Here is a 9,531-nt window from a genome sequence, read left to right as displayed (position 1 = left end):
ACATGGTGGCCATGGCTTGTATACAATCACAAAAGCTATATGTGCCCTAATGTATATAATGCACTGGTGATATGAAAATACCATGCATACATGCATGTGCTATGACACACATCTGTTCAACCTTGAACTCATAAAAAATGCTATGGCTAATCATTTACAATGTCTGTTGTAACCATCAGATTGCAAGTCCAAACGTGCATACAGGTGCAGCGAGGCATCAAGGTAGAAAATAAATGCTTTCATAATAAATGAGATTGTGACTTGCTCTCATATTATAAAGAAAGGAACAAACTCAATTAGATTAGGGCTATTATGCATTCATAATAGCCACCTAAATTGAGGTAACCACCTTACCAGTGCTTTTTAATGTTTTTCCTTTTTCCCCAAGGAAGTGCAGAATCTTTGCTTTTATCCTTCTTCACTAATCAGAAAGAAAAAGAGCAGAGAGGTTCGAACAGAATTTGACAAAATACATACTGAGTATAAAGATGGAGACAAAATAATTACTTATAACCAGAACAAATTCCTCTCGATGAGGCCTTAAAAATCCTCAAGCATAGCTTGATTTTATCCCCTTATTAGGTAACACATAGATTAACCAGCTAGGAAATAGTAGAATCAACATTCAAAAGACATTTGGATGTCCTGCACTCCAGAAACTACATAGTTGCATGAAATTTAAGGGCACTTGGGCTTGTTTCCATGGGTCCTAAGGCTTGCATAACATGGGCATGCACTCTTGTTGCCATAGGTACCTGGTGGAACACACCGGCATCTGTTGCAGCAGGTTTTGCATGCTCTGTGGCATACATTCTTTCTTGACGATGCCCTGCATCTCCTTGCGCATAAATAACCACAATCTGAAACACAGCAATGGAAAAGCTGGTGTCAGATTTTAGCTATGCCAATTAATAGTTGTAATAATGAGAAAGGATTTGATTGTATTTTCTTTTCCTCTATTTTTTCCCTTAAAGACCATTAACAACATTTGCACAGGAAAACCAGGCGCCTAAATTGCTTTGAACCAAAGCATTATATCAGCTCAGGAATCCAATGCATACGTACCTAGATGAATTTGTTTAGGTTAATAACATTACAACGAAAATGCTTAAATAAAATTCAGACTATGTAAGTTGTGTCACGTTCTCTGCTGTGTTATTTCAAAGATAAAATTGGAGTGCGAAGTGCCTAGAATGGAAGGCCAAAGGTGGTCTAGCCGCCATCAACATGGAAGATTAGAATGTGCAATTTCTGTCCTTCTTTCCTTTGTAGTTGAGTGGCTTTGGAGGACACATGATGGCAGAGTGAGGATTACATTGTTCAAAATAGCCGCAGTTAAAATTTTATGTGAGAAATATTCACAACATCTTGAGGTAACAGACACCAAACTTACTGATTCTTTTAGGATAATGTTTCTTATCAATAGCTACCACATCGCTTTCTTCATCCATCTGCATCCAAAAAGTGATTTGCATACTGGGAAACGAATGATGTAAAAGAAGGAAAAAATGGGCTTAAGTTGGAAACTAAAGGAGAGACTCACATTAGCTGGAGAATTTGCAGCATTGCTAAGGAATGAATTCCCTACAAAAGCCTGCAATATATATCAAAGTACAAGTTATAATATTTAACCTTGAAATTAAGTCTTTCAACATTTCTGTACAATTTACCTGAATGAGCAGGATGGAGATAAAAATCAAGAGTAGCTTCATCTTATGGCTAGCTCTGGTGAAGTGATAAGGTTGGTGAAGAGTAATACGAGAGATAGTTTGCCTGAGACTTGCAGATACGTAGAAGAGAGTACTGGTTTATATAGACAAAGAGTAGGCTTTATCTACCTTTATCTTTAATGACTCACATGAAATGATTGTGGTAAATCACAGATTTTGTGTTGAGTGCAAGTGGGGAAATGCTAGCTTTGAGCAAAATAGACTAGTATCTCTCTTTTTGGATGCTTCTTTCACTTTAGTTTCATTGCTTTTTCTATGCTGTTCTGAGCACAGCTGTTGATTCTTTGGATGGTGGTGTATGGACATGAAGGAAAGAAAAGAAATTGAGAGGTGGAGGAGACGCACGGGACCATCACCAGTTAGGCGAAATCTGTCATGACATTGGTTCAGCTTTTGAGTGAGGGAGCCACAAGTGGAGCAACAGCCCATGAAGCATTCCAAATCTAGCAAAAGAGTCCTGCAAGCTTATTTTAGTAGGAACAGAAGGCTGCAAATTTATTTTGTTTTTTCTGGGTGCGTAATTAATAGTGTCACTGAGGCAGAAACAAGATAGAATTACAGATGGTAAGAGTTAAAAATTTTCATAAGAGTTAAATCACAAAGCTGTAGACAGACTTGGAGAAGATCATTGCGATATATTTGTAGAGATGGGCTTTTTCCATGCCAACACATACTAAAACTTCTTCCTTGCTATTAACAAAAACTAAATGGACGAGGGGATATCACTTTCCTCTCCTCACAAGATTAGAACAGTACTTTTTCTGTTTTTCTTTTCTTTTTTTTTTCAGTTTCAGGATTAATTTTTATAATTTATTTCAGTTTAATTTTTTTGATGTTATTAGTTTTATAACTTGGATTCATAGGTTAACTTAGTTGATTTAGATTTTTTTTCTTTTATTTTTAATTGAATTTTTTTTTAATTTTATCCTTCAACATTTCAATTTGTTGTAAATTAAACTTCATAATTTATTTCAGTTTTCTTTGTACGGGGTTATTTCAGTCTCATGATTCGAATCACCTGTTTTTACGGGTTAACTCGATTGACTCAAGTTTTTATAAGTTTTTTTTTTGTAATTGAGTTTTTTTTTTTCAATTTTATCTTTCAACATTTGGGTTGTTAGAAAATTAAGTTTTATAATTTATTTAGGTTTGCTTTATAATTTATTTGAGTTTTTATGGGTTAACCTCCATTGTTTTCTTAGTTTTTTTTATATAGAATTATCCCACCCTTATAAGTTAGCTCCATGTTTGGCATACAGACTTGAGTTAGTATTTTTTGTTTTTTGTCTTCAATTCACCATTCAATGTTTGCTTTGCAAATAATATTTTTTTTATTTTTTATTTTTATAAAACTACCTCATTTTCATTTCATTTTTATTTTATTATAATTTCTTACAAATATTTATAGGATGCATATTTATAATATTGGCAAGCAATTTTTTTATTGGCCATTATCTTCTATTTTTTGTCGTTGGCTTTTTATTTTACAGTTACATTATTAAATTAATTAATCAAGCATATTATACCTAATTGAATTAATAATTCAGTTTCAATTTTTTTTTACTCTCTTTTAAAAAAACGTTATCATCATCTAAACCTTTTTTTTTACATTAAAAAAACTTGAGTCAGGCCATGGCGAACACCGAACTCCTATCTAATACATCCCTATTTCCAATTAAGGTCAAGTATAATTTCCATTAGGGACAAATATGATAGCCATTCAGATTAAAGCAATATTTGGGGATCCACAGTGATGTTGTAGCCTCTAACAGATCCGAATTCTGCTTCGACGAATCCTGCTTCGAATTTCTTCTTCCGAGCAATCGGTGTTATATGTCTGCATTGTGACAATTCCAAATTTTAATTGTTCGGACCAACCTGATCTATGTGCTTATTCAATGCTGTATACTATGCTTGATAAGTTTGCTTCCAGCAAATTATGCCTGATCTTAATTGGAAGAAGAAATTCAAAGCAGCATTCGAATATCACACCCACCCCCACATGACATATTTAAAAGCCATTGAAGGAAAAAAAGCAAAAACCTGGAAAACCTTATAATCTCACTTCTGAAAGATTATTAAGGTGCATATCCAAAAAAAGACAAAATAATGAAATCACACCATTGGTAACCAATATCGTCCAACATGAATGGAAAGCGAATCAAGAACTTCTAGCTTCTAGCTCATAGCATATTTCTGAGTCCAGGCTCGAGCAGTAGCATCATACTTGACTCTATCAGTCGTGTAGATATGAGCAATCTCAGGCACCAGGGGATCATTGGGATTTGGATCTGTCAACAGCGAGCATATCGACAACAACACCTGCAAAGAAACATAAAAGATTTGCAAAACAGAAACAATCATAAAGCCCAAGACTAATTCAAATTGAAACTATGGCAAATACACAGGACTTATTTTAAATTTTGGAGTTTGAAGAGAAGTGAAGATAGTGATGGAGACCTTTGAAATTGTCAAGGCTGGGCTCCATTGCTCCTTGAGAATGTCAAGACAGATACTGCCATTGCTGTTAATGTTTGGATGATAAACTTTTGTCTTAAAGGAAACCTGCACAAAGTATTTCATTCAATAGTAAATATCTATTTTGCATACATCAGTTCATTTTGTTGTTCAAAATATAACTAAGTAAACAAAATCTAACAAAACCAACTCTTTCAAGTGACTTAAGTAACATTGAAGTGACTGGATTACTAATAAACAGGGACATTCATGGGTTTTCATTTTGGTAGAATGGAAGGACAATTCTGCTGTCATGTGAGGTGACTAGATCACTAATAAAACAGAGGCTGTAAAAATCCTAAGGTCAACAACATCAGTACAAAGGAAACAGAAGCAAGGAATATTTGCGACATCAGATTACGAGGAGCACATACTATAACTTTGCTCACATCAGAATTTGTCCATTGTGAGAAAGAAAGGAAACATACATCTGTGCAGATGAATCGATACATGAATTGTCATGAACATGTCCTTTCAGGGACATTCTGGTATGATGAAAGGACTTCTTGTAAATGGATAGAATCCCATGCTTAAAGTTAATATCTCTTCTAAACAAGAAAGAGAATCTCAAAATCTAGCTTAGAACAAACAGCTAAATAAACCAAATCCATGGTGCACCTTAAACATATCAAATACAACAGATAGTGACTACTTTTGTTAGTACCTTGGGTGGCTTGAATGGGTAATCAGGAGGGAAGTGTATGTTAACAGAGAACACACCCCCAGCGTATGGGCTGTCTGCTGGACCCATAATTGTTGCTTGCCAATGGAACATGTCACTACCAGCAGGGCCTAACAGTATAACATCATTATTATATTCAAATCAGGTGAAGAAAAACCAACATGACACATAAATCTCTTTTTTCATCAAAGAAACTGGTAGCACATTAGTTTCTACTTAGAAAAAACTTTTTTAGAACAAGTTTAGTGACAAACCTGCACTGCAAGCAGTAGGAGGATCCTTCTGCAAGTCCCTCAATTCCTTGTTAATCCGTTTTGAAGCCATTGTTACTCACTCCTGAGAAAAGGACACGTGAGCGGTTAGAATTAGAAAAAAATGAAATGCTAATAAAATCACCAGTCACAATTTGTGCTTTTAGCACACAAAATAATATCTAACAACAAGGGGTTAAAAGAACCTTGCACTGCAAAATAGAAAATGCAAGATGAAAGTGAAAATTTACTGGATAAAATTTCTTATTCGACAAAAAGAGGCTGCAAAGGCAGGCAGCCATGAATAAGAAACAAACACAATAATATCTGTTAACACCTAGAGAAAGTCTTTTAAGAGGTATATAAGGCATTAAATCAAGTGTATTTTGAACCAAAGCTAATGTAAACAAACTGTAACTACATAAATAAAACAAGAAGACTGAACAAGCAAAAGAACCAGAACATATGAAATTCTGTCTATCAATTGTAAATCCCCTATCTCTCACATCCATGGGAAATCTAACTATAACAATTTGGATATGAACTCATAAGAGACAGCCGCACTAAACATACTAGCCTCTGCTTTTTTCTTTTTTTTTTTTGCTAAACCAGTTTCAAAATCCGAATGCACCCACGTTCTTTTACGAAATCCAATTCACCCCCATTAAATCTTAACACCACCTTAATAGAAAAAGCTCCATTCTTCCCTCTTTCAGATATGATAAAGCCGAAACTTCAGTAGTGATTATCAAAAACATTAATGTTTCGACATTAAAATAATTGGAACATTTTCTATATACAAGATCTTGAATTATTTGGAAAACACTTAATAAAATTCAATTCTTGAATTGTGTGACTTATGTCACCCTTTTCGGTTCGATTCCTAACACATAGTAAACAATTCCATGTTTGCAGCGCCCGCCTGGACTACCTATTGATGATCCTCTAACCAGGTTCTCATGGGTCCGGGTTTACCCATCCGTAGTTGGATTCCTCGTGTTATAATAATTAAAAAGATAAAAACAAATTATATCCCAAATAAATTGGAAATGGCAATAAAAATATTCTTCCCCAATTAAAAATTCAACATTTTTTCACGATCACCCTTGCCTATCAAGCCCTAAATTCAAAGAACTCAAAGATTATCAATAAACACAACAAATCTCGATCAACAAAAAACCCGAAACCCTAATCAGTCACCTAATCAACGGCCCCACAACCCTCATTTCACTATAAGAAAAAAAAGATCCTAGCAAAATAATAATAATAATAATAATCTAACCTCAAGTTGTTGTTGGTGTGAGGTTTTCTTTGAAGCTAATATGAGAGAAAGAGAGATAATCTTTCAAAAATTATGAAATTATAATTTATTATATAGGGGTTAACAAGATTTGTGAACCCCATTTTGAATTCATTGCCGTGCACGGTTTTCTTTTTTTCTCTTAGAATGTTCTAGAGGAATCAACTGCAGTAGGTCCCACTGCAGTGTTGGATTGATGGTTCGCGATATGCCACGTCACTTGTCAGCTTAAGAGTGTGTTTGGTATTAAGGTTACTGTTGTAGTTTTAATTTTAAAAAAGTTGTTTTATAAAAAGTATTTTTAGTTGAGGTTGGTTTGAAAAAATAGGTGTTTAGTTAAAACTGTGGTTGAAATTGAGGTTAAACAAAAAGTAGTTTAATGTGTTTGGTTAAAAAAATGCTTTTCAAATTGAGGTTATAAAATATATATATATATATATATATATATGAATGATTTTTAATTTAAATATTGTAGATTTAACTACTGTTATTACATCATGAAATAAATAATATTGATATCAAATATTTTTTATTATTCCATTAAACTATGTGCAATGTCATCACATACGAAATAAATCTATCAAATAAGGACTATATTTTCCATGGTTTCTTAAGCGCGCAACAACAAAAACTGAAGTTTTTGTTACGTCATCAAGCGATCTTCTTCTAATTTTTTGAATAAAACACAATTAAAATAAAAATAAAAACTGATTTTTTTTAACTGGGTCGGAGCCGGCAAGAACATAATTGGAATTGCGATCAAATTCCATAAATGTTACGTCATCATGCGATATCCTTCTAATTTATGTAGTGTTATTAAATAATATTAAATACTAGTTTTTTTTAGTAAAAGTCAATTTTGTAAAAAAAATTTACAATTTCATTACGTACAAAATTCATTTGACAAGAACTACAGTTTTCTAAAAAATTTTGAGCGTGCAATAAAATTAGATAAAATATTATCATTTATAAAAATTGAGATTACAGTACAAGTAAATTTAATTCACCTTAAGCTAATTTTAAAAAAAAAATCAAAAATATTGTTCACGTTCACGTGAATAGTATGAGTGAAATAATTTAACTATACTGGTTTTTCAAAAAAAAAAAAAAAACAGTGAAACTTTTCATGTGAACAGTGCGAGTGAATTAATTCACTCGCACTGGTTTTTTGAAATTTTTTTTAAAAAAAAAAACAGTAAAACTTTTCATGTGAACAGTGCGAGTGAATTAATTCACTCTTTTTCGAAATTTTTTTTAAAAAAAAACAGTGAAACTTTTCATGCGAACAGTGCGAGTGAATTAATTCACTCGCACTGGTTTTTCAAAATTTAAAAAAAAAAAAAAAACTAAACTGTGCACTTTAGTGAACAGCTACAGTGGAGCCATGCTCCACTGTAGCTGTTTTTCCCATACGAAATGCAGCTTCTCCTAAACCAGCGGTGCCATGTGGGTCCTACCCACCGAAAGTACTTCCATTTTGATTACCAAACGCTTATTAACGTGGTTGCGGGTGAACCTCACCCGCAACCACGTTACCAAACGGCATCTAAAAGGGTGTTTGTTGTGTTTGAAAAGCGATTTTAAAAAATTTAAATTTTATTTTATTTTAAATTAATATGTTTTTGATATTTTCTAATTATTTTGATGTGTTAATTTTAAACATACTTTTCTGAGTGAAAAATATTTTTAAAAGCAACCACAACTATACTTTCAAATACGCAATTGAGTGATTTTTTTATTATTATTTTTGTGGGATGTCCGGACCAGTTTGGTTGTTAGGATTAATATTGATAATAATTTCAACTAATAAAAAAAATATAAATTCCACATATTGTCAACTAATAAAAGAAATCTAAACCCCACTGATTATTAGGGTCAGCAAAGGCCATATTTCCTCACACTTTCAGGTTTAAATACCTTTGAATTGGTTCAAATCTTGGGTGGAAAATGACAACAGAGAATTTATAGTCTTGAATAATTTTATTTTATTTTTGTTTTTATTTGGGTATCCTCGTATCCTTTTTAAAAAGTGAGATTAGTCTCGTTTGGGGTTCGTGGTTGTCCCTTCCAATAAGTGCATTTCCTGGAGATCGAACTTGTATTCTCATCCTTGCAGTGATATAACGGTGCATTAATCTCTAGACCAACACTTTGTTGGTATACGTCTTGAATAATTGCAATACAATTTTGATTTTTGTTAATTTAAATCTAAAAATCTTCTTTGCCTTAATATTTTTTAATTGTCCAAAATTTGGTGTATCTTTTCACTAATTTCGTGATGTTATGACATATCAATTTTATTTATGAAAATATCTTAATTTTTATCATGAAATTAGCATAATAGAAAAAATTATATTATTTAATTGCTTATTCAAACACATATTTATTACACTTCATAAAATAAATTGAGATCCTTCATCCTTTTTATCATATTTGTTTAATTCAAATTAAACGGACAAGATTTTAGAATATATAAAATGGAGTAAACTTATTATTATCTTATAATTTATTCTCATTAAATCAAGATCAATAAATTTGAAATGAGAACGCTTATATTTCTTTTTTCTTTTTTTTTTTTGATAACCCGTGGTGTTCGGACCAGCTTACGCGCACCATGACTAATTCCCGGATCCACTGAACACCCTGCAAGCCTAGTAGGCAGGTAAGGCACTGCGGGGGTGACAGGCGTACATACTGAGACTTGAACTCAGGATGTAGAGGCAGGGAAACCCTGCCAAGACCGTTGGGCCATAATTCTCGGTGCCTTATATTTCTTTTTTAACTAGTCTACAAGTTGACACTACTTTGGGAATACAAAAAATAAACGTAATAAGGAATAAAAAAATGTAATAAAAAATATCTAGGTGGTAGAAAATTATTTAGTATTTTTATTAAACTTGATTTAGCAGATCAATTTTAAAATCTCTTAATCCGACTTTTTACCTAATTTAAATTTAAAATTAAATCATGCAGAAATTATTTTAATATAATCTAGTTGGCTTCATCAATCTAAAAGCAATAGGTTGATCGGTAAAGAAAATATCATGAAAA

General features: G+C 32.6%; 2 protein-coding genes across 2 annotated transcripts; both read right to left on the bottom strand.

Moving 5' to 3' along the window:
- Nucleotides 1-460: 460 nt before the first annotated feature.
- LOC7475804 (gibberellin-regulated protein 9) lies at nt 461-2,063 on the bottom strand. Its single transcript, XM_002325521.4, has 4 exons — nt 1,671-2,063; nt 1,544-1,594; nt 1,394-1,451; nt 461-860 (listed from the first exon to the last, which is right to left on the bottom strand). The coding sequence occupies exons 1-4, from the start codon at nt 1,710-1,712 to the stop codon at nt 679-681; spliced, it is 333 nt and encodes a 110-aa protein (XP_002325557.2). The 5' UTR covers nt 1,713-2,063; the 3' UTR covers nt 461-678.
- Nucleotides 2,064-3,683: 1,620 nt separating this feature from the next.
- Nucleotides 3,684-6,630, bottom strand: LOC7467425 (ubiquitin-conjugating enzyme E2 30). Its single transcript, XM_002325520.4, has 5 exons — nt 6,463-6,630; nt 5,184-5,265; nt 4,912-5,039; nt 4,191-4,295; nt 3,684-4,052 (listed from the first exon to the last, which is right to left on the bottom strand). The coding sequence occupies exons 2-5, from the start codon at nt 5,251-5,253 to the stop codon at nt 3,909-3,911; spliced, it is 447 nt and encodes a 148-aa protein (XP_002325556.1). The 5' UTR covers nt 5,254-5,265; nt 6,463-6,630; the 3' UTR covers nt 3,684-3,908.
- Nucleotides 6,631-9,531: the final 2,901 nt, after the last annotated feature.

Source organism: Populus trichocarpa, chromosome 19, assembly GCF_000002775.5.
Source record: "Populus trichocarpa isolate Nisqually-1 chromosome 19, P.trichocarpa_v4.1, whole genome shotgun sequence".
Taxonomy (NCBI): Eukaryota; Viridiplantae; Streptophyta; class Magnoliopsida; order Malpighiales; family Salicaceae; genus Populus; species Populus trichocarpa.
This window is presented reverse-complemented; position numbering and strand designations above follow the sequence as displayed.

Excerpts from the sequence above, each read along its gene's own strand:
- LOC7467425 (XM_002325520.4), bottom strand. The coding sequence starts at position 5,253 with ATGGCTTCAAAACGGATTAACAAGGAATTGAGGGACTTGCAGAAGGAT. Across the intron at positions 4,296-4,911 it reads ACCCATTCAAGCCACCCAAG|GTTTCCTTTAAGACAAAAGT; the intron begins GTACTAACAAAA and ends TACTTTGTGCAG. Across the intron at positions 4,053-4,190 it reads CAGCCTTGACAATTTCAAAG|GTGTTGTTGTCGATATGCTC; the intron begins GTCTCCATCACT and ends GTTTCTTTGCAG.
- LOC7475804 (XM_002325521.4), bottom strand. The coding sequence starts at position 1,712 with ATGAAGCTACTCTTGATTTTTATCTCCATCCTGCTCATTCAG. Across the intron at positions 1,595-1,670 it reads TCTCCATCCTGCTCATTCAG|GCTTTTGTAGGGAATTCATT; the intron begins GTAAATTGTACA and ends TATATATTGCAG. Across the intron at positions 1,452-1,543 it reads CTGCAAATTCTCCAGCTAAT|ATGGATGAAGAAAGCGATGT; the intron begins GTGAGTCTCTCC and ends TTTTGGATGCAG.